Raw genomic sequence first — 24,012 nt, forward strand, 5'->3', positions numbered from 1 at the left:
TTGAGAGGGGGTCACATCTAGCTCAAGTACATATGTGAGTGGGAAAATACATATTAAAGGGATCTCAAAAGCTGATAGAGAGAACCTAGAGAAATGTGTCCTCAGATCAGCCTGGCTTTTTGCAGTAAATAGAATAAATAGATACTTGAACAGGACAACAAGCTGCTTTAAGTGGGAAGAGGTGAAGGGAAAGAAAAAACACAGCCTTGTTGATTAGAAAGTTCCATTACATTTAGCAAAGGCCTAGGGAGCTATGGGATGAGGAAAGACTTCTTTTGGGGAAGGTTGCCAGCTGAGCTGTGATGTTATTGTAAAAAAAACTTTTTTGGTTCTTGCGCAAGTCTTAGGAGGCAATTTTTTAAAATTCCAGGGAAAAGAGAAACCAAAGCAGCCAGATCAAGTGGAATCTCTTTTCTGTCTTCTTTTGTGAGCAATAACAGCTCAAGTTACAAATTAAGATTATTTGTGTTCAGGATTCAGCATGCTACCTTTTAATTTCCAGTGCACATCTGTGAACCATCTAAGAAGTTCCACAGCAAAAACAGGAAAGATGAATGATGACATTACCCAGTGAAACAAATTAAGGCAAAAAAAATTCCTAAGACAACCAAAAAATCCTGTTTGGAAGCAAACTCAGAACAAAGTGTTTCCCCTATTTTTTTAATATACTATAAAGAGCATAAAGGGCACACATATAATTTCTTTTCCTTTGGGACACAACTGCAAACCATATAATGGAAAAAAAGACACTCAAAGCAAGTTGGCCAGAAGAATGGAGCAACTGTGTGGCTCATGTGGAAATACCTCAGCCCTGCTGCTGATCTCAGGACCTCTGCTTCTTCTCAAGTAAGAGCTCCAGCAGCACTGCACACCCACAGATTGGATCAGCCTTTGGCTCATGAGTGACAGAGCAAAAATTTGACTTCCTGTAGAACAAAGGACACTACCTCTAGCCATCTGCAGAGCCTCCTGGGCACAGGGTGTAAGGAGATCAGAGGAACAATCGTGGTTGCTTTAGGGTACTACCAACACCATTGACAAGGCCTTTGGTTTTCTGGAAACAAATGCTTTTCTTTTAAGCAAGTTACTCCCTCACTTTCAGGTGACCAGATTTCATACCCACCTCTGTTCTTTGAAAGATAAATTCATTAGAAAGTCCTGATCATGCCACACCCATCTCCTCTCTAATGTGAGCAATCCTGGCTTTCCAGGCTTTCCTCTTGAGGCAGCTGATCACTTTGCCCTTTTTGGTGCCTTTCTCTAACCTGCTCTATTCTAGTGGTGCAGAGACCAGAACCACACACACTACCCCACATGTGGGTGCACTAAAGTGAAAGAGCCTCCCTGAGGATGCTCACCATTTTCCTGGCTTTCTGGCTGCCATGGCACACTGAGATAAGGTTTTAAGAGAACAGTCCATGGTGACTCCAACAGCAATTCCTTGAGTCGTGGCTGCCAGTTGTGAGTTCAGAACCATGTAAACATGATTCAGATTATTCTACAGATTATTCCACACAAGACATCACCTTGGTGAACACTCAAGCTCATGTGAGCTCATGTGTCAACCTTCTGTCCCCTCCCTTGGCTTTGTTAAGTTCTTCTGGAGTTCTTCACCTACAGCTCAGCACCTCACCAGACAAATGAGCATGCCATTGAATGCAAACCTGTGCATGCCAGACACACACTGTTACTCCAGGCTACTAGTGAAGATGTTAAATAAGAACAGAGTCACTTCTAGGGGTTCTGTTGCTGCTGCTTTTCCATCCTAAAAAAAGTCACAGTTGAGCCTTTAACTTTCCTTTCCACTTTCCCTTCCACTTTCCCATTATAAAAAGACTTTTCATTTGGTCCATGATGTCTTAGTATCCTCATAGCCTTTGCTGAGAAATTATCAAGAGCTACCTCAAAATCTAAATACAATATGTCCAGTATCTCTACATTCTTGTTACCACCCCTGTGGACTTCCAGCAGAGTGGTTGCAAGGTTGTACTGTTACAGAATTTCGGAGAGACAGAGGTCATGATTTATGTTTGGAATGAGGTTTGAGCTACCCAAACGGCCTTGATGGGGCCTCAAAGCCTTTGATGCAGTGAGAATTCAGTTGTGGCACAGTCAGAAATTATGTTAAGGTAACTACAAGGTAATCAGCTATCCGAGCATGAATTAGAGTAGAGCTGCAGTGTGAAAAGTTTGGCCACCTTAAGGAAAAGGTAAACAGTGTTAGTTTGCTAATCAGAGTGCCTTTGTTTTTGTAAACTATGTAGAAGCTTATATAAACTACCATCTTATCTTGAATAAAGGGAGAACGTTTGATTAACCACATTGGTTCAGACCTGTGTTTTGTCCTGTCCAGGTTCCCGTTTTTCTGAGGTTCCCTGGCTTTTTTGTACCTTACAGAAATTCCATGGACTGCTTCCCTCAACATCACACTTCCCTGTGTGGATGAGGTTTTTTTGGCTCTGCTGTTGTAGGAGGCATGGAAGTCAAACTCTCTGGCCTGTTGTTTTCCAAGACCCCTCTAGCTGAGGGGCTACTGTGGCAATTCTGCCCTCCTCCTTCTGTAGAACAGAGGCCACTTTTAATGGCAGTTTACAAACCTTGGGCCACCAGTTCTGCAGTTTCATATGTGAGATATTCTGTAAATGGTGCCTGGTCCTACTGGTTTACTGACCTCCAGCTTATCTGTTTGGTCTGTTATTTCCTGTGAATTCAATTCAGGTTGCACTAACTCCACCAAAGAACTGCTATCAAGAATATGCTGGATTTGGGGCTCTCTCTCATGTCTTCAGCAGGAAAGACCAGAACATTAAACCCAGTGAGCATTTCTGCTGTTTTCTTGTCTTCCCTAAATGCCCTTTTACATATTTGTCCTCAAACTAGTTGGCTTCCTGCCTTTGCTATATAAAGAATTATTTACTATCAGTCTCTGCAAGGCTCAACTCACAATATCTTTTAGCCCTTTTAATTTCTGGCATATGAATGACTTGCCTTATTTTATAGGCTTTCCTGTTCTCCTAATTTGGGCAAGCTTCTCATTTTTTAAACATTAACTTATTGCTTGTGATAGCATCCTTAATGTATCTATTGAGCTGTGAAATGGCCTTTATGGATCACGTAGTTTTCTTTTCAAATTATGTCAAAATTTTTACCTGAGATTTTAATAAAGTATTTTTTTAACAGCACCCAGGCTGTCTGTTCCCTTCTGGCTTTTGGGCTGCTGTGCTTAAGACTTGCTTTCTTTCTTTCCTTTTTTCTTTTTCTTTTTTTTTCTTTTTCTTTTTTTTTTCTTTTTCTTTTTCTTTTTCTTTTTCTTTTTCTTTTTCTTTTTCTTTTTCTTTTTCTTTTTCTTTTTCTTTTTCTTTTTCTTTTTCTTTTTCTTTTTCTTTTTCTTTTTCTTTTTCTTTTTCTTTTTCTATCTCATTTTGATAAACCTCTTTTGAAATAAACATCTGTATTCTGAATCTGCTTGGGTTGTTCTCTACTGCAACACTGCCCTAACTGTACTGTGATTACTAACACAGAATTGCTCTCCCAGTAACATCTGAAGCAGGTTCTGTGTGCCACCCAACACCAACTTCAGAAGAACATCTTTTTGTGGTTTCTATGGCTAGGTTTGGTTTGTTTTCTTTTTTAAACAATCTTCTGTTTGTGTCTATGCTTCTCATGGTGATAAAGATTCAAATGTGGATCATCCTAGAACCTGACTTAAACATATAGCTTTAATCTCACTTAACAGTTCACTGAATCAGAGAATAGTTGAGGATGGAAGATCCCTCATCAACCCACCCTTGCTAAAAAGAAAATCAGGCACAGCAGGTTGCTCAGGGCTGTGTTCAGTTGTGTTTTGGGTATCTCCAACAATGGAAGCTTAACAATTTCTCTAGCAAACTGTTCTAGTGTTAGACCACATTCACAGTGAGAGACTTTTTTCTTACATTTAAAAGGAATTTCCTGTATTTCAGTTTCTGCCCATTGTCTCTTGTTCTTTCTTTAAATATGTTTGAGAAATTCCCTTTACATAATTGCAGTGACTAAGTTCAGAGAGATCTCAGCACAGCCTGGCCAGGTTTTTGCTTCATGAGAGTATTTTTCTTTGTTAGGATCCATGTGAAGATCTCCACTGTTTGGTATTCATGAGACTGCATTTGGATAACTCTGTTCAGCTTGGGGCTCCTAAGAGAACATTGACAAACTGGAGAGAGTGCAGTAGAGGGTCACCAAGATGGTGGTGGTGATCCAGCACTCACTGGGGGAGCAGGGACTGAGAAAACTGGATTTGTTTAACCTGGAGAAGAGAAGGTTGAGGGAAGGTCTGGAGGGAAGATGCATACATCTTCCTTATGGGGAGTTACAGGAAAGACTGAGTTACACATTTATTGGATGTGCATAGCAAAAGGAGAGAAATTCCAGCTGGACATATGGAAAAAAACGTCATGGGAGTTCTTAGCCAGCGGAACAGGTTGCTCAGGCAGTGGGATCTCCATACTTAGAGACACTCAACACCTGGGCTGAGCTAGGCCCTGAGAAACATGAAGTAACTTAGAAATGAGTTATGCTTTGAGCAGTAATTCTTTCTCCACCCTTGCTTTTGGCATACCTTTTCCTTGAAGCTCACCTATAACTTATGGCAAGATAATTGCCTTCTCTGGGCATAAGCATTTGTGAATGCCAGGCTTCATTCCCAGTCAGAGCAGAGAGCACACTTAATGACACAGCTTTCTGCTAACAGAACGCGTTTGGCATCTCCCACTGCCTCACAGTACCTGGAAGCATAAAGCTGAGTGCCCTCTAGGGCAGTGAGAGCAAGTCCAAGATGAGTAACTCTTCCACTACAAGGCAAGATGGAAAAGACTCAGAACAATCATGAAAACATCGCTCCTTTGCAGGCAAACTTATCCCTGCTTTTCCATCCTTTCATGTACCTACCACAGAAAGCTGCTAACTAGGACTTGGAAAGTAAAATGTGTATTAAATGAATGGGTTTGGCAAAGAGAACATCTGTTTATGGGTAACTTCTTGTTCTCTACATATGATAATGGTTATGGATTAGTGTGCAGAATACTGAACTTGTTTACAGCTTCTAGGAACAGTATGTTTTGAATCATTAATAAAGAGCATTTTCAAATGAAGAATTTCTCCTAAACACAAGCATTTCTGCTTTTCCCCTCCCTCAGGTAGTGCAATTCAATTTGCAAATTAAATATCAGTGAGAGTCACTTAATGTCACTCTTTCAGAGCCACAGAGATCAACATTTTATTGTCACTGTCTGTTCTATTTAGTATATTGATATTCATGACACCCAGCAAAAATAGAACCATTTTCACATGATCTCTGAAAGATATTCCAATTTTAATCTGGATTATCCAGTTTTATCTGGAATATCTCTAGACACCAAAGAAAGTAGGAGATATTCACTAGAGGGGGAGCAGGGAGGAGGGGGTGGGGGGTTTCTGCTTGTTTAAAATAAATCTGGGAAACAGAGAATCTAAAATGAAATTATCTCTAGCTCAGACTAAATATATTTACACTTCTTTCTCCTTACAGAAGGGAAATCTCCCCTTCTAGGTGAGATGGGCTAACCACAAGATTACTTGAGAACTCTGCCTCTAGTGCTTGCCTTTAAAGAGTTTTCCATTATTTGACTCCCACCTTTTTTAGCTCAGAGGCTTACTTATCCTCTTGCTTTTCACTCTACTTTTTAGGCAGCTCGTTCTCTTGTGGAGATACTGCATTTAAAAGCAATAAAATATTTGTTTAGTAGAAGTATCTATGAGTAAATCCCAGTTAATTGTTACGCTGACTTAAGCTCCGGCCAATGTTAAACGTAGGCTTTGGAAGGCTGTGGATTTGCTGAGCTCCCTGCAGACAGAACATGTTTTTTGCTTATTTCTTCCTGGCATTTTCATGTGGTATTGCCTCTGCCTTGATGCTTATTTTCTCTAGATTGCAACGTGAGCCTCCCGAATGCCAGCAGCAGTGTGTGACTGGGAGGTCTGCATTCCAGCTCCCATCTGAGCCGGGAGCAGAGCACAGCCCATGACATATTGCGGGAGGAATGCCTTTGCTAAAAGAGCTTTTTGGCCGCACTCCAAACACAGCAAGTGCGGGACGAGGATCTCGTTTCACCTCTAACGCAAGAAATACTCATGTGAAAACTTCTCTTCCACAGAAGAGATTGCAACAACAGTTAAAATTTGTAATTACCTTCCCTGAAAGATCTGATTCCGGTGAGAGAGCACCACACCCTCCACAGCCCCACTCACGCCTTCTCGTAGCTAAACTAATCCGAAGGGAATTGGTTGTCTGTTTCTTCCTGCATCCAAAGAGATACTCAAAGTTACTGGGGAGTGGCTGGGCAAATTTATCAGACAAGACAACAAGAAAAGAAGCATTAAATCATAAGCATCAATAAGAAAATTCAAATGACTTGATTTTGGACTTCCTATTACTACTTTGCCCAGTGCAGAACCCGAGGGAGGAAGACTCTAGCTAGGATGTGCAGTGGTCTCTAAGCAAGCAAGCCCACGATCAGTGCCCAGACAACCTTTAAACCATGAGGCAGCATTTTTCATAAACCAGCTAACCTGTTCTCCACTCAGCAGTTTTCAAGAGGGCCCTACCAAAAATAAGCCTAGGGAATAGTACTCACCTCTACTAGCTCCTAAAAATCAGCAGGTCAGCAGAGATGTTTGCTTCATGTCATCTTGCAATGTTTCACACATCTTTCCTCTGCTAATCCCTTATATTCTCAGTACTTCCTATATTTCTGTATTCCTCCTCTCACTTACCAGACCCTCTGTACTCCATGGGTGTCTTACCCTAGGCTATTAAAATTATTGCATGAAAAATAAACTGATTTCAAAGCAATTGTTCCTAACCAGTACCATAAAAATTGCAGCTTGTCTCAGACATGTAATACAAGCTCAGATTCCCAAAGATTTATGTATAGTTTTTGAGTGCAGAGATAGGTTGGTCTCATGTAAAATTCACCTGCAGTCCTGTCCTTGTTTGTGTCCTTGGACCTTCAGAGCTATTATGATGATATGTGTTGTCAGGGGCTGAACAGAGACACTTCCCATTATTACAGGAAGGCTTAGTGTCCCTCCTGGAACCAAATCACTCAAACAACAAAGATTTTGGCTCATAACAAGGCAGAGTGGCTCCTTTGCTATCTCTGATAGGTTTCTGTGAATGTTAAAGACATGCAGACACAGCAGAGGAAAGAAAAAACATTACCAACTATATGCAGACAAACATAGAAGTCTTCATAGCAGGAAAATCCCCCACCCTTGTAGATGCTTTTTGGCTGAAAGATAATGTCTTTGTTCCCAGCTCCAAGATGCTGTCACTCCTATTTGATTTCTTCTGCCCTAAAAGAAACAGATTTCTGCACATTCTTTGTAAATGAGAGGGATTGCACTGAAAAAATGTTTACTGTTATCTTTTTGTTCTTAACAGAAAATGCCTGTGGAGTGCCTCATTTCAATCAAGGGCTTGTCAGAAAGCATCAACGGTAACACTGAAGGAGTTTGATGTGTTCCTTTAATCTTTATTAGCTATTATTGATCCAGAGGAAGGAGAAGCAAGTTGCATCAGATTGATGCTGGAGTCCCTGAGCACAGACTGTCTACATTGGAACTGATCAGATATCTGAGCTTTGCTGACTTTGTGCATAAATGCTCCAACACACTGTTAAAGAGAGGATCCAGCCTGTGGCTGAGAGTTCCTCTTGGAAAGATTAAGTCTACCATCTCTTCTAGGAAGATTTGCACAGTAAGGAAAATTACAAACTTAAAAACATTCCAACTCATCTTCTGAAAACAAGACCACATATCAAAATGTTATAATCTACTCATTTTTATATTTAAAAGTGCAAGTATTTTTAAATGCTCAAGATCATTTCCATCTGAAAGCTCAAGAAGAATAAACCATCCACCTAGGTCTTGAATTGTTATATAGGTATATCTACTTACAGGTACAACATTTATAAGAATATAATAGGGTGTTTTGCAAGTCTGAGACTTCCAAAGTTAAACACCTGTAATAAGCCATCTTCTCTAATGCTGAACACTGAATAATCTAAAATACAATATACCCAAATATCTTGAACTGTGCCTTACTCCTCACTGTATCACATTGATGTTTTTCCTCCTGTGAAGTCCCCAGGATAACAGAGATGTGAAAAGAGGCCATGGGGGACAACTGTGTGGGACATTAGGTCCTGATGACAATTACCACAGTGGCAGAGCTGACTGTGGAAATGTAAGGTGCCATGGCAGCTGGGCGCCTGACCCTTTCCCTTATCTCTGAGCTGTAAAAAAATCCCTTTACTTAATTCTGGGGATCAGACTTAGGTCTGTTATCACAAGCTATCAGAATACTGGTCTTATTACCATGACATAAAACTCTTTATTAAGGCTAATAGTCTAACAACAGCCCCCTGCCAAAGTGTGCATAACCTCTCACACAATGTCTTTCTAAACCTGAAGACTTATTAACAGAAAAAGCAAAAATATCAGAGTGATGGAAAAAACCTGAAAAACCCCTTCAACTCAGTCACCCCTCTGGACACATCAGGCAGTGCACTTTCTGTTCCCAGCCATAGCAGGCAGATCTGGACAGGCTTCTTTTGTGACTGTGAACTGTACTCTGAGAGCATAAACTAGATAAGAACCTCTCCAAACCTGGAGGGCCACAGCACTGCCTGCTGCACCATCTTTCACTTCCAGCAGCGGAGAGCAGAGGGGTAAAGGATGGGAGCTCACTGGGACTGTGTGGCTGGGACAGGGGCCTGAGTTGAACTCTTGAAGACAAAAGGCTTTCCTGTATCTGAAGAGCATTTTAAAAGCTTCCTCTCATGGCCTGAGAGTTCACAGGCTTGGTAGACAGGCTCTACTAAGGCTATTTAAAAACTTTTCTTGCCTGACTCGAACAACAGTGGCTCTGTTGAGGAAAGTGACATTTTTCTCTGGAGATACATGCTGGCTAGGATGTGGTAGAGCATTTTTTGAGAAAAACTTTATTAGCAGTCTAGCAGGGACATCCTCCCCTTCCACAGCCCCAAAAAGGGGGATGGGGGTGACACTGGGCCAATGCAAATGGCTGGGGCCAGAAATGAAGAACCAGGAAGGGGAGAGGGATTCAGGGATCAAAGCAAGGATCCAGGATCAATATTTGAGCAGAACCATAATCAAGTCAGCAAATATGTTCTAACAAAAGACTCCTTGGGATTTCCAGGGTGTCTGTGGGAAGCCAAGTTCTCTTAGGTTCCTTGGGGTCTCCCAAACGTGCCTGTGGTGTCCAAAGGCAGCTTTAAGCATCCTTGGGCCTCACCCAAGTAGAATCCAGTTACAAGTCAGGATGGTCAATTTTTGGCCATCAAATCCATCAAGCAGAATCTTCCCTGTATTTGCCAACCAATCTGGGAGCTGGATAAAGAGTTTTGTAACATTCAAGACAACATAGTTTAACACTCATAGCTAACACACAGATGGCACCATGGCTTTTGCTGCTCCACATGCTCTCCCCAAATGCCCTGTAGCTACCAAGAGCATAAAAATAAATTCTTTCCGCTTCTCATTTTGCTGTTACCATTAGCACAGTACAAGTGGGCCCACATCTGGATGGCTGGGGATTAAGTTAGTTAATTACTCTGTTGCAGTAGTGGGCAGGGGCAGGAACTTGCAGTGGTAGGCACTAGTTACCCAGGCAGAGGCAATGCCCACTTGGAAGAACTCAAGACTGCAGTGGAAGATGAAAATGGAAAGATGAAATATTGGATGTTCATATGAATGCAGTCTGGATTCAGCTGAAGGAGAACAATCATGGCAAGTTTCTCCCTAAATTCACCTCTTCAGACTTGGCTGACAGGATGGTGTCTAGGACATTGTCAGGCAGATGAGAGCATTTTCCATCCATAATTAACCATCTCTGGAAAAAGAGATGATGAAGAAGCAGGCAACAAAGATTTTATATGACACTTAGGACAGATTTACATTTCTTTGTGCTGTCTGATGCAAGGAAGATAAAGGCCACTATCACTGAAAGCATTTTAATCTTGTAGTTGACTATGAAGTCTGTTCCACAACTGGTTACCACCACCCCTCTTGCCACACACAAAAGCATCGCAGTCACAGGACACTGACAACCACATGAGCTCAAAGTCTGAAATCTCATTCTTGCTTGTTTTTTCTGTGGGAAATTCTTGTTTAGATCAAATGCATCATTACTGGGGGAGACAGAAAAGAAGAGCTATATAATTTATGATTATAATCTATTTTGGGACATACTTTGCATTTCAGAGGTGTTAATCTCAAATACTGGCCAACTTCTTTGTCTTCACAATGTCCTTCTATCTCAGAAATTACAGTGGTTGCAGTGTGAGGAAGATGTTTCTTTACTTTTTGTTTTAAAGTTGCTGGATGGTCCTGCACTGTGGGAGCCATGTAAACCTGGTTAAAATTTTCTAACTGAATTATTTTCCCTGTAAAAATGCCTCACTTACTCTTTCTAGAGTTTGTTTTCCAGATAGAGTATTTGCTGTGCCAGGGAAGGAGGAGGGAGGCTAATACTTTCTGGCCTGAAGGTCAGGGTACCCTTTCTTGATGAAAGAGCTGGAGGTTTAGTTATTATTTGATTACCAAACAAACATCTGATCTTTTCTCATGTCCTTCTAGAGAAACATAAAACAAAACACAACTTAAAAAATATCTTGGTGTTGGCCTAATAAATTATTTGAAAATTCTAAAATGTAAACTGTTCTTGTGGGATGGCATGAGCTTTTCATTTCACATGCCCCTCAAGCAGTAAGTTTCATAATGAAAGCAATAGATTTTAGTGTGACTGGACTTCCTCTCAGCAGATCTTCCCTTTAGAATTGGGGTCATTTAGATTGGAAGAGACCTTAGAAGTCATCTTGTCCCTCCTCCCGTTAAACATTAGTCCAGCAAGATCAGATGGCCCAATACTGTGTAAGTCAAGTTTTGAAGGTCTGGAAATGACACAGATTCCCTGGGCAGCCTGTTCTGGTACAAAATCCCTTCATGGTGAAAATTATCTTCCTAACATCTGAATGAGTTTCCTGTGCTGTAGCTGCTGCCCATTGCCTTTTATCCTATCAGTGTGCACGTCACAGAAGAGTCTGACTCACATTACTGAGCTGGGAAGAGCAAAACCATCTCCCCCGGCCTTCTCTTCATAGGACTGGACAAAACCAGCTCTGACTGCTTCTCTTCAAACACCACATGCTCCTACTTCATCAATGTTCTGATGACTTTCTGCTGGTCTTGCTCCAATTTGTCAGTGAACTTCTTGAGCTGGGGAACTGCAGAGCAGACACAGTACCCCAGCTGTGGAATTCACAAGTGTGGAATTCCAGAGAGGAACAACTTCTCTTGACCTGCTGGCTATATTCCTGCTAACAGACCAACATATGGTTGGTCTTTGCCAGCACATTACAGATCACAGAATATTCTGAGTTGGAAGGGACCCAGCAGGATCACCAAGCTGAGCTCTTAAATGAATGGCCCATTCAGGGATTGAACCCACAGGGACTGAACCACAACCTTGGTGGTATTAGCACGATGCTCTGACCATCTGAGCTAATCTCACATCCTGCTTGAGGTACATAGGGACACCCAGACCCCTTTCTATAAAGCTGCTTCCTAGACAATTGGCCAGACTGAGATGTTGCAGAGACTTATTCCATCCCATGAACAGGACTTTGCATTTGCCTTTGCTGATTGTTGTGAGGCTCCTATCCTTTCCTCCTACTGTCAGGGTCCCTGTAAATAGCAGCCTTGCCCTCAAGAATGTGAACCACATCCCTGCAATTTGGCATTACCCACAGGTTCCAGTTGTTAATACACACATTAGAATGTGTTGGCCCAGTACCAGTCCCAGGGGAACACCACCAGTTGTAACCTGCCACCAGATGGATTTTGTACTGCTGATCCCAACCTTTTGAGTCAGGCATACCAGTCAATTTTCTATCCACCTAATTGTCACTTAGACTGATACAGATAATCCATATCTCTCACTTATACAGATACTCCATGTCTGACCTTACAGAGACATAGTGAAGATTTTTGGGTGTCTTTAAGATGCTTTGAGACCTTTGGCCTCAGTGTGAAAAGAAAACCACAATAAGTTTGGACTAAAACGTGTTTGTTACATTTTCTGAATGCTTGAATTTGCAAATTACCTGAGGTTTTGTTTATACTATTTTATTTATATTTATACCAAGTGGGAGGTGTAAGTATGGTGCTTAAACCCTTTTAAATATTGGGGGATGTGCATATGCTGGTGTGTTGCTTTTCAGTTTGGTTTGGTTTGGTTTTTTTTCTGGTAGATGCTTTGAAATCCTGTGGGTGAAAGATGCAGTAGGAACAACTGAGTGATTTTTCCTGACAAATCACACTCACTGCAACTACAGTGACCAATACTTTTAATGTTCTACATTCCCACTAATCTTCTGCTTACAGTTCTGGATTATGTGGTTATTCAGGCTTCTCTCCATTTGCCTGCTGTTCCCCTCTGTGCTACCTGCGATTCATGAAGACAGCCCTCCCACCTGCAGCAGTGACTACCTTCCCATGGCACTGGCAATGGCAGAAGCACACCTGGCTTCAGGACCACCCCAATCTTTCCCTCTGTCCCTTCCCTTCTCACATTAGACCAGGCCATCCTTGCAACAGCAAAAAATCAGTTTCACTAGCAGTGCTGAGAACCTTGGAACTCAATTAGAACCGATGCCAAATTTACTTCACAGCCAACACTAAATGGGACATCGGAGGCGGGGGGAGTGGGGGTGATGGAGAGATGGAAAAATTGCATTTGAGAAGGGAAGGTTTTTTGCAAAGAAACTGAAGAAAACTTCTTAAGAAAGCCCAGGACTCTTTACTGTACCAAAAGGCAGACATGGATTTGGTGACAGTGTTAGTTGTCTTTCACAGATGAAACATCCATTTCGGAAGAGGTTTTTGTGCTAGTGGATGAGCTGCAGGCACACTGGATGGTGGAAAGCCCTGCGTGTCTCAACAGACACATGTAAAAAGTTACTTGCTGAATGGGTCCCACATGGGGTGGGTGCAGCCTGAGCACTGTCACTGCCCACCAAGACCGAGTCTCACTGTCAGAGAAGCCATCCCAAAATCGTTTGCTTATGGCAGGCACTGGCTGGGAGATGGTCATGCATACTGAAATTTCTGGTTTGCTTTTGCTTAGACGATGAGAAGAGCTTAGTTACAGCTTTCCAACAACCAAAATTAAGGAACTGTTCAAGGTTTTAGAAAGAGAGAGAAGGAAATAATACACAAGATCATAAAAAAAGCTATTTTGAGAAAAAAAGTCTCTGTCTTCCCACAGGAACTGCAACTGCTGAAGCTATTCATTAGCCTGCTGAGTTGCTTTGGATATGTGGATGAAGATGGTCTTATCTGAGGAAGGGAAACTTGACCAAAACCAGCAGGAAGCAGAGCCTGGAGAGGCTGATGCTTTCTTGTTGAAAAGCTCAATTAGGAAGCACAAACACAAGACCACAGTGAGAGAACAAACCCCACTGGACACATGCTGGGCACAGTACTTAAGGCAGTACTGGAATGCACTCAGAGATGATGGGGATGTGGCTAGTCATAAGAGCTGATGCAGAATAAAAGCTTTGTAAAATTTGGCATTGCTGTTTGTTCAAATGGTTGTATCTCAGGGGGGAAAACTGTTTCTTGCTTTTTTTCATTGATTTTTCAGCATACATTGGGACACAGAGACCCAGAAGAGCAGTGGCTTACCATGTTCTTACTCTGTGAGGACTGTCCTCACAGCAAGCCATGTACCTGATTGCTGGACAGGATGAGTGATAGGTCCTATTTAATGCTAATGCAAATATTTTGGTCATATTTTAAAAATATAAATTAAAAAGGAATGGTATGCTTTAGAAGAAATCCCAAAGCTGGTTGGAAATTAATGCCATAGACACAAAACAGAATGAAGTAACTTTTAGGGAGGAAAATGACATTTTCCCTCCATATAGCATAATGATGTATGCTCAAGCTTGTCAGAGAATGAGGAATACCAAGGTCGGCTCAAATGGTCTGTGTTTTTCATTCTGTTTAGCATGAGAGCATGAGAAGTGACAATTCTGTTCAGGAACACTGCTGTCTACAGAAAATGTTTTGCTGACTTCTGCAGACTATGGCTCAAACCCTTGTAATGTCAGATGGTATCTCCCCAGAAGTAATTTATTTCTTGAATTAGCCTTGAAGATATAAAAACTCCATTATTATTACCAAGCTTTGCCATCAGCAGTCTCAGCTTAAGGGTAGCATGGTGATTAATACTTGGGGAATGCCTGACCAGGGTTTGAGTGCTGTGGAGGAGCAGGATGCTTGTGCTGTGCTCAACACAAACTGCTCTGGCTCTTAAGTTGTGGAACACAAGGTCAGACATGATAAAGTACACAGGTTCTCTTGGCAAAATGGTGAATCACATTATACTGACAGAAAGAGGTTATTTCAGGGCAACAACTAGGAGGCTGTGGTGAAGCACAAAGTCAGTGCTTAAGGCCAGATACAGCTTTCAGGTAAACAGGTATTTACCTGAGTAACTCCATCAAGACAGAATGTACTTACTTCATACTTGCCTAATTAGTTTGGCAGGATTGGTCCCTGATTTTCCATACTTTACTTTCTTTTTCTTTTTTTCACTGTTTTCTTTTTTGCATCCTTTTGCAGCACCAACTACCAGACTCCCATGGGCTTAGTCCATTCCATTCACACCCATGTTTATACTCTTTCTCTACTTGCCCTGTTTTACTTGAGCATAACATAGTTATGAAAATATAAAGCTTCATGCCCACCTGAGACATCTTTGTTCCCAAAGTAACTATGATGGTCCCAAAAAAAAAAAAAAAAAAAAAAAAAAAAGGCATGCCATGTCAAACAAATGACACAAAGAATTGGGGTGCCTTGGTGTGGTTTCTGACACCACTCATAGCCAGTGAGCTGACTCTACTGCCCTTCAAGTCATCAACAGTCTTTCTGAAAAATGCCAGATCCTCTCAAGGAGGGCTCTGGAAATCTTTCACAATGGCAATCTTACAGACATCAGCCTTTTTAGAGCTATACTGCCTATGCCTTACAGAGGCTGTGCTCTGCTGGACTCTGTCCTTCATTGTTAGCACAGGGAGAAAAGATACCAGGTACATAAATGAAAAAAAAAAAAAACAAACCAAAACCAAAAACAAAAACAAAAACCAAGAACAACATAGAATTGATAATTTCCATTTTTAATACCCATAAAGCAATCATGGCAAGATAATATTGCTGTCTCACAAAAAAGCCTTCAGTGTAATATAAATGATGAATAAACATGGAAAGCAAAGACAAAGCCACTGAAAACTCATGATGGAGGGTGCCATTTCAATGCAGTGAGTGAACTACAGAGCCAAACACTAATTTTATTTTTTAAAAATTATACCTCATTATTGCCAGGGAGAGAGAAGTTTTCCTTGCCTGAATCACACAGCCTTTTATTTGGTCTAAGTCACTCTCTACATAGAAAGACAATTCAAGTCTCATTAATTTAGTCTTTCTGTTTTCTACTTGGCTGAGATCTCTAAGCAACTCTCCCTTCTCTGTGGAGAACTGGCTTTTTCTTAATTTGCTTTCCAATATTCTATTCAGAATAATTTTCCTGCTTTCAGGACTTGGTCTTCAAAGCACCTTATCATTAAAACTCCAAGTTATCTATTTTTTTTATTATTTTTTTTTTCTAGTAAGAAAAAAATATATTCAGAGATTAAAGCTAAATATGGTACAAGCAGAGCCTAAGCATCTTAATCAATATTTAATTTAGCTAGATTTGCTACTTAACTCTGAGTAGCCAATTCCATGTATTAATAATTGCATCTCTTGGTTTTACAAGCAATACAAGCATTTTACCAATACAAGCATTGCTGCATCTGCAAGGACTGAGAGAACAAGCTACAGGCTCACACTTTGCCACTTATTATAGCTATTTATCTTAATATTCCTTAGGAAATGATTGAGATCACTTGGCTGTAAAACTACCTTGTCCACACCTTAAGATTATTTTGGTGTCACAGAAAGCTGCATGGACCTAAACTGAGAGAGCTTTCAGAAAGCCTCAGATATCTGTACCGTGCCACAGTGCTCTGTCATCTACACTCACAAAAGCAGGCAAGCATCTCATCTTAGAACTGGCTCATTAAAGGAACCCAACGTAACAACAACCCAGCTGTGGCAGAATAAAAGGAGCGTGTCTTTGCCTGGAGAGTACAGCAGGGTGAGATGGGGACATAGAGACTAAAACCTGCCCAACCTGGTGGTTTGTAGTAGCTAAGATATTTGTTTACAAATGGTAACAACTCCTTGAAGAGTATTTGGCAATATAAAACAGTTTATCTTGTCTTTAGAAGTTAATCTTGTCTTTAGAAGAGGAATCTACACTTTGCACAGGGTTTAAATGATGCTTAGAGTCTGTCAGTTCCAGCATTCAAGCAATGTCACTCGCCTTACCCATCTCTTCCCCCATTCCTAGAGCAACTGTCAATCAATATTCCCAGCCCTTTGTGTTTCTATCATAAACTATAATCAGGTATTTACATACCACTGAATGCTAAGACAAAGTCCACTGCATAGCTACTTGTCCTAAGTTGCTGCACTGCTGAGGCATACCAGTGTCTCTTGTGAATGGATGAGCTGCCCATATAAAAAAAAAGTCTGGGCTTTGATGGTTGGAAATTTGCCTGCAATTCACACAGCTGGAAAGAGACATTATTGTTTCTTAGACATCTTTGTCAATCTCTACTAGATATCTCTATGTACAATGAGCTTCAAGACAATAAGACAGGCAATTCCACAGTGGAAAGCTGGAGCAATACCATTGCTTCAGTGGAGTTACTCTGGATTTACAGTGTGGAAAGTCAGACTGGAATCTGGGCAACTAATAATGGGTCAGTAAATCCTTTTCTCACCTTCTTCCCCCTCTCAAAGAAGGACAAGGAAGCTAATAAAAATGAAACTGGACCAAAAATAAAGTGAAGTGGCTGTTGAACACAGTTAATGCTGCACCCAGCGTTCTCATAAAGAACAGGGAGTTTCCACAGGGGAATTTCCCTCAAACTGTGTTTATCCTCATGGGAGATGAGCAAGCAGCCAAGTAAGAGAATGCAAAGGATTCAGCTGCTCCAAAGGAAGATTGGTGTTAGATAGGAGAGGGAGAATCAGAATTACTGTTATTTATAAATTTAACAATCACTGTAAGTAGCAGAACACCTAGTGATCAATGAGGCCAGCACAGGCTTCAACATGAACATCTAATGAGAGGTTCACACGTGATCTTGCTTCAGCCTAGTGCAATAAAATATGTGGTAAAGGACATTTTCTCAAGTACAACACAACAGAAAATAGAAACAACACCGATTACACAGAAGGCCTAAGACTGCTTCACTCATGCGTCTTGCAGCACTAAGAAAATTTTTCAGTCTGGCTGTTTTCATACCATAAAAGTGTCTCTGATGCTAGCTATGCTGCACCAAGATCCTCACCAAAGTCAGCATGACACTTCAAGGCAGCTTTTAACAATGCAGCACCCTGAACACAGGGGTTTTGTTCCCACAGCCCAACACTGCACAGGGGTGGTGAAAACAATGAGTTTCACAGTCAAAATAAAGCCTCACAAGCCTGCTATCAGTGCCTTGAGTTCCCTCTACTCTTCCTCCCTCCTGTCTCTCAGTGGAATCTTGATTGCATTTACTTTTCGGTTTCCCTTTAAATTTCCCAAACTTCTTCCTTCTGGATACCAGAAGGCAAGTTGGGCTCCAGCTCTGAGAGCAGACTGCTCATTTCTTCTAATGCTGTGAGGAGTTTTGGCCTTGACCGCTATTGCACAGGACCAGGTGCTGCCAAGGGCTGTATGAGAACAGAGTAAGACCTTCAAGGATACGATCCTCTGTGACTGCCTGGACTGGAAACCCAAGGAGCAGAATGGAGGAGACTTGGAAATGCTACAGGAAATAAAGCAGCTCCCTTTTACAAACTCATCTTCACCTTGTGGGACTGGAGCAATCTGAGCAAAGTAGCTTCACAGCGAGTCCAAGACATGACTGGAGAGCACTCCCCAGCTTCTTGCATTCAAACATGCAGTGTCTGGCCTTACTTCTGAGCCTGGGTGCTAGATTTTGGACCTGACCATCAAGTGCTGTCATTAAATGATGTGCTAAGAATGGAGAAATGTCACTGAAGACCTTTCCAAAGCTCTGATTCCATAGCTCATACATCCTCTTGCTGTCAAACTTGTTTCCAGAATGAAAGCTGATCCCCTGCTCAACAGGGAAATGTGAGACCCCCTACATCCACCAGAAAGAAGAAAGGGAAGTGTCTTGTTCACAATCCTTCCTTCTCTGCTTACACTGAACCTCAGCCAAAGGCAGTGACACAGGGATGAATTTCTTAGAAACTGTAGGAAATGGCAAACACCTGGCTCAGCTTCCCTGTTTGAATCTTCTTTCATTTCCATTATGTCTAGCTGCAAACAGGCAGGTCTTCCATCCTTGGTCAAGATTCTGGATCTAAATCTTCTCTGATTTAGGGCAATTACTTTTGCCCACAGCCACTGAAATCAAAGGGACTTCACACACTGGTGCTGGAGAGTGATGATGTAAGATCCGAGCTATTGTCTGCAATTAATGCATGACTATGAGTGCTAAAGAAATAATAGTTAACAATGAGATTATTAATTGGCGTATCAAGGAATTTCTATTACTTTGTCATGAATATATTGGGTAAAGTGAATAGATATATGTTGAGTAAAAAAAACATACGGGCTATCAGTACCGGTAGTTAATTTTAAAGACTTAATGCACGCTAAGGACAACATTGCTCTAAGATTAAGGTATTCTGGTTTTACTGGCAGGGAAGCAGAGGTTAAGCAAGTTTTTTAAGGCCACACAGCAAGTTCTTGGATTTATAACTCCCAAAACTGCCTTCTGCTCAGTCCAGCAGGTCATGCTGACTAACTGTGGAATGCATATTTCCAAAGAGCTCTTAAGGGACAAGAGGAATCAGAAGGAACAAAAGGTACAGATAAAGTAAGCAGTAATTCTAAAAAAAAATGTTTTCCACCATCCAAAAAACACAAGTCAACTTCTGTTTAAGTTGTCATACCTCACCAGTGCCTTAGCCAGGAACAGGAGCACTAGAAGAACACGAGGAAAATTGTCCTGACAGAGTTTTTAACAAAACTGAAATAGACACAACAGCTTTATTTAATGAGATTTCCAATACAAACAAAAATCTAATACATGCCTAAGATTTCAAATAAAGTTTATGGAGGTTTATCCCAATGTAAAGTTTGGAGAAGACAGAACTGTTTCCTTCCATGCAGATCTTGGCAGCCATGAGACTGTAGGAAACAAGCAGTGATACTGTTATTTCAGCTTCTTGAAGACTATTTCTATACTACCGGTCTATATTATATTAGTCTGCTCCTCAGAGTTGGACCAATCTGTATGTACTGGAATACTTATAAAAACAACACCTCTTTTAAGCATATTAAGAATTTAAATAGTAGTTTACTCATCTTAAAGATGAAACATTTTCAGAAAACTAAGACAAATAAATGGAACTCACCCTGCAATTTCAAAGATCTTTTGTCAGACATTAACCAAGACAAGTGTGAAAGGAAGTGCTGATTACGTGACAATACTATAACCAGACCATCTGGAATCTGACTCTGGAGCAGGAATAAAGAATTCATTTTCATTCCATCAAGAGTCTCCATCCATCAAAAGTTAATTTCATTTTATAAGTAAACAAAAGGGAGTTGCTCAACCTGACAGAGCTCCCTGAATAATCAGACAGGACTTACAGGGCCCTTAGTGCACACAGTGGTTCAAGCTGCAAACTGCCTTCTCCCTGCACTCTGTTCTGCACCCTGCACCTCATTTATGCTTACACACCTTATGACATGGGACAAATCCCAACCTGTTGCTGGCAGATTAAAATTAAGTACCTGCAACAATCTTTTTCATGAATTGAAAGAGAGGTAAGTACTGAGAGTCAAGTGACAAAGTACCAACAAAAACCCCTCAGAGATTAAAGAACTGAATGGCCCTGTTTGAACTTGGCTTTGGTTAAAGTCAAGCAGCTGGAAAAGCTCCTGATCCCATACTCACATGTAAAAAATAGATGGAGAAATCACATATTCTGATACTTAATTTAGAACCTGACATTCTAAACTTACTCTGTGGGTAGTTAAGTCAGAACCAGCCACTACGCTTACTATGCATTACCGTTTCAGAAACAGACTTCAGAGACCTTGTATACAGAAACGCCTTAAATAATATTACAAACAAAATTCACATTAAGAATCTTATTAGTTTTAGTCAAGAGGAAAAAACTCCAATTCTGCTAATATTTCTTGTTACAAAACTAAGAATATTTTGGTCACTTTGAGAGCTCTGGTACTTAGGTATCTGTAACTGGAAGAATGAAAGTATTTCCCCCAAACTCTTCTTTTTGCCTGGAGCATGGCAGCATGTCTGTGTCTGCCCAGTTTTCCTCAGAAACATCTGAAGTTTCTAAAGAAGTTGTTAATCTCTCTGTGAATCTTTCTCCTTACTCTTTTTAATCCACTAATTTCAGCACTCTTCCTTCATGCACCAAAGTCACACTGAAACTCAGATTCTAATACTTACCTATCTAAACCTGGGGAAGTTACTGAAATGAAATATTTTTATGAAGAAAATATGATCTGGGTTGTGCACCAGTGGCTCTCACATATGGTTTGTGGCCTCCAAGCTGGCCATGCAGAGAGAGCAGACTGCACAGCACTGAATTCACTTCCTCTTCTCCCCACCTTGGCACTGAGTGCACATCCTTGTCTCATCTGTGAAGTGACAGGGCACAGCCAAAAATGCCATGGTGTGTTCACAAAGCAGGGTAGATGTGCAGCTGGTTCTACCAACTCACTGGGGGGGACTGGGAACCACCGTGGTCTCAGCTCTTAACACCTGCTTTGGTCTCAGCCCACTTGCAGCAGAAAAGGAGCATCTGCAGTGCTGTGTGTCCACTCCAGAGGCTATTGCAGCATCCTCCATTTGTCTATTACGAAGCCATAGCCAAAAGATCGGTGGCAAACATGGGCCACCCCTGTATCTTTCCAGCTTTATTGTCAGACCATCTTTTAATTTTCCCAAGCGTTTGTTTCATCTCCAGAAGCTTTCTGGAGGACCAAGTTAAGCCAAGACCAATAGTTCCTCTAATTAGTGTTAAATTTCACATGATAAATTGGACAAAATGGCCAAGTTTTTAACTAAACAACTACACTAGAAAATTAGTTTCTCACTTTGCAAAACAGAGAGCATAACTCTAAAAACCAAAGAGAATTGACATTTTTAAACGGACAAATTCACTTACTATCAAAGTAATGGTGCTCAGTGGGGGAAGCACACCTCTGAGAAGTAGGTAATGTGATCTACCCTTCTTCTACCAGGACCAAGAAAATATGTCACTAAGTCAGTGCAACAAATAAAAACAGAATTGGTGGTATATTAAATACCAATCTGATGACAAATGACAAACACCAGAATTCCTTAAATCAGACTTATTTCAAACTGATCTCACTGGAGGCCTTGTTTGCTATCCCTAAATATCCTTTTGGCATAGGAGTGCACAGAGTAAGGACACCCACATGCTCATTATCTGTGCACATTTGCAGGCTGTAGTTCTAGTAAACATTAGACTAAAAAAATCCAAAAAGTTCCTTGAACTTTGAAATAAAGAATAAAGCTTTGACTTCTATTATAATTAGAAACTTTGAGAATGGCCTTCAGTTCAAGTCCTGTGTTCACCACTGATGCTCACTGACACAAGGGTTCAAACCAGTGCCATAAATGGGAAAACCACTAGATCTGTAAGGAACACATCTGGCAGGACTGTGCAGTCCACATTCAAGCTGTCATGGCTTTCAGTAGGATACTTCATTATTCTTCATGTCATCTACAGAAACTGGTCTTGCCAGCTGAAACCTATTGATATCTACATACTTCATTTTTGTTTGAAAACGTCTGTAGCCAAACAAACCAAGCCAGATGTTCAGCTTGCAGTGAGACAATAGTATGAGGATGAACATATGGCATTTCAATCTTAAATCCTAGCAAAAACCCACTCTATTACCTAGTTTGCAGTATGCACACTTCATTAAGCCAGACAGTCTTTAAACATTACTACCTTCACACCCCTGCAAGGCTATGTCAGCTTTTCTTTTAGAAAACTTATCTGCAAGAGTATTTCTTTGAAAAAACCCTCATACTAAGGAATTTGGCTCATTAAGGAATTCATATTCTACAGATCAAAACAAATTTACTGTGATCTTCTTGCTTTGCATTAAGAGAATATTATCTGTTCTTTTTTTATTTGGCAAAGTAAAATGAGATGTTATTGCATATACTTGATCCTTCATCTGGATTCCTGCCTTCTGATATTTAGATAAACATAACTTAATACATCAGAAATATTTAATGTTTTAGAGAGAGCTTCTGTTCACATTTGGTAAAACTTTTTTTGCTAACTTATGTGCAGAGGAATCCTTGTATAGGAGGAACCAGTTCAGCTTCCACATGAGCAGCTGTTAATGTAGGCACACATTCAAACACGCAGTTGTCTGAAATAGCAGCGCTGTAGACGTTGAAAGTCAAGAAGGGCCAGCTCAGTTTCAGGGCGGCATGGCCACCCCTGTGGGATGGTGTAATCACAAGCCAGTGAAATGCTTCTCCTGCTAGGAAGCTATTACTGGTCACTCCTCACACTGCTTACAAGCATTGGGATTGGCCTTTAAGCAGTGATTCATGAAGGTATCACACTGCTCTGCCTGCTGTGCTGCTGTCTTGGCTCACTGCAGTCATTTGCCTCCTAGTTTCTGCAAACCATACATTGCACAGAACAAATTCTGTTCCAAAGGTCTCTCTCCCCATTTTTTCCTTATCCAGAAGGACGTTTAAAATCACAAATGGAAAGAATGTATCGCTTGAAGCCATGGTTATGACTTGTTCACACTTTGACTTCATAAAATATTCTAATTTGTTGCTTTTTAGTTATGGCAATTTCCAGTAGATTCCACATTCCCTTGGCATTAATGAAGAACAACAGCTTTGTCTCATCCCAGTCATTAGGAAATACTAGTTGCTCAATGCTTAGTTACAAGAGTGAATTACAAACTATAAATGCCTACAGCAGAGACACATTTTTCAGGGTTCTGCACACGCAGACTGCTCAGCTGCAACAGCAGAGCATTCAAGCTGCTTTGCGTAAGAGCACAGACACACCAGATCACTGTCAGTCGGGGACCTGTAGTGTTCATCTCAGATTTCTCTGGCAGCCTGACCCTGGGAACACTTCACTTCCCAGCAATAAATAGCAAAGAACTACCAATTAGTTGCATTTGTTTCCTAATACTGTATGTTTTAAAAGCATTCTCTCCTCGAAGCATTTGCTAAGAGCAGTACAAAAATGCCAGGCAACACAAAACTCAGCTAAAGTACTTAAATATGATTAAGATAACGGGCATATCATAACACTCTGCAAGTGCATGTCCTGAATTATCTCTGTTGTCCCCAGAAATTAATTTAATAATATGAATACAGATTCAGGATTGATGATTCAACAGTATTTCACCACTTAGAGTTCACAGAGAACTGCAGGTTATGAAACTGTGCAATGACATTTGACTTCTAGAAAGCTGCAACACCGCAGATGAAAAATGCAGGACCAACTGGCAATGTTTTTTGTAATACTTTGGATCACTGAGGAAATTTTACAAACTGTATTGCAAGTAACCAATCTACAATGATTAATGTTGAAATGCAAAAAAAGAATAATGAACGAAGGAAAAGCATTCTGACCTAATTCTCACCTCATTGAAGACTTATTTTAACCACCAATTCCAATATGAATTTAATAAACACCTGACTTCAGAAACAGGAACAACTTCAGAAA

At 40.8% G+C, this 24,012-nt stretch overlaps 1 protein-coding gene across 1 annotated transcript in view; it reads right to left on the reverse strand.

Annotated features, from left to right (window-relative positions):
- ANKRD46 (ankyrin repeat domain 46) overlaps window positions 1-24,012 on the reverse strand; it is a 78,870-nt gene that overhangs the window by 32,462 nt on the left and 22,396 nt on the right. The window contains exon 4 of the mRNA XM_085572409.1: window positions 6,206-6,314. Coding sequence (XP_085428535.1) covers window positions 6,206-6,314 — 109 coding nt within the window. The remainder of the gene's footprint in view (window positions 1-6,205; window positions 6,315-24,012) is intronic.

Source organism: Lonchura striata, chromosome 2 (genome assembly GCF_050655825.1).
Source record: "Lonchura striata isolate lonStrDom1 chromosome 2, ASM5065582v1, whole genome shotgun sequence".
Lineage (NCBI taxonomy): Eukaryota > Metazoa > Chordata > Aves > Passeriformes > Estrildidae > Lonchura > Lonchura striata.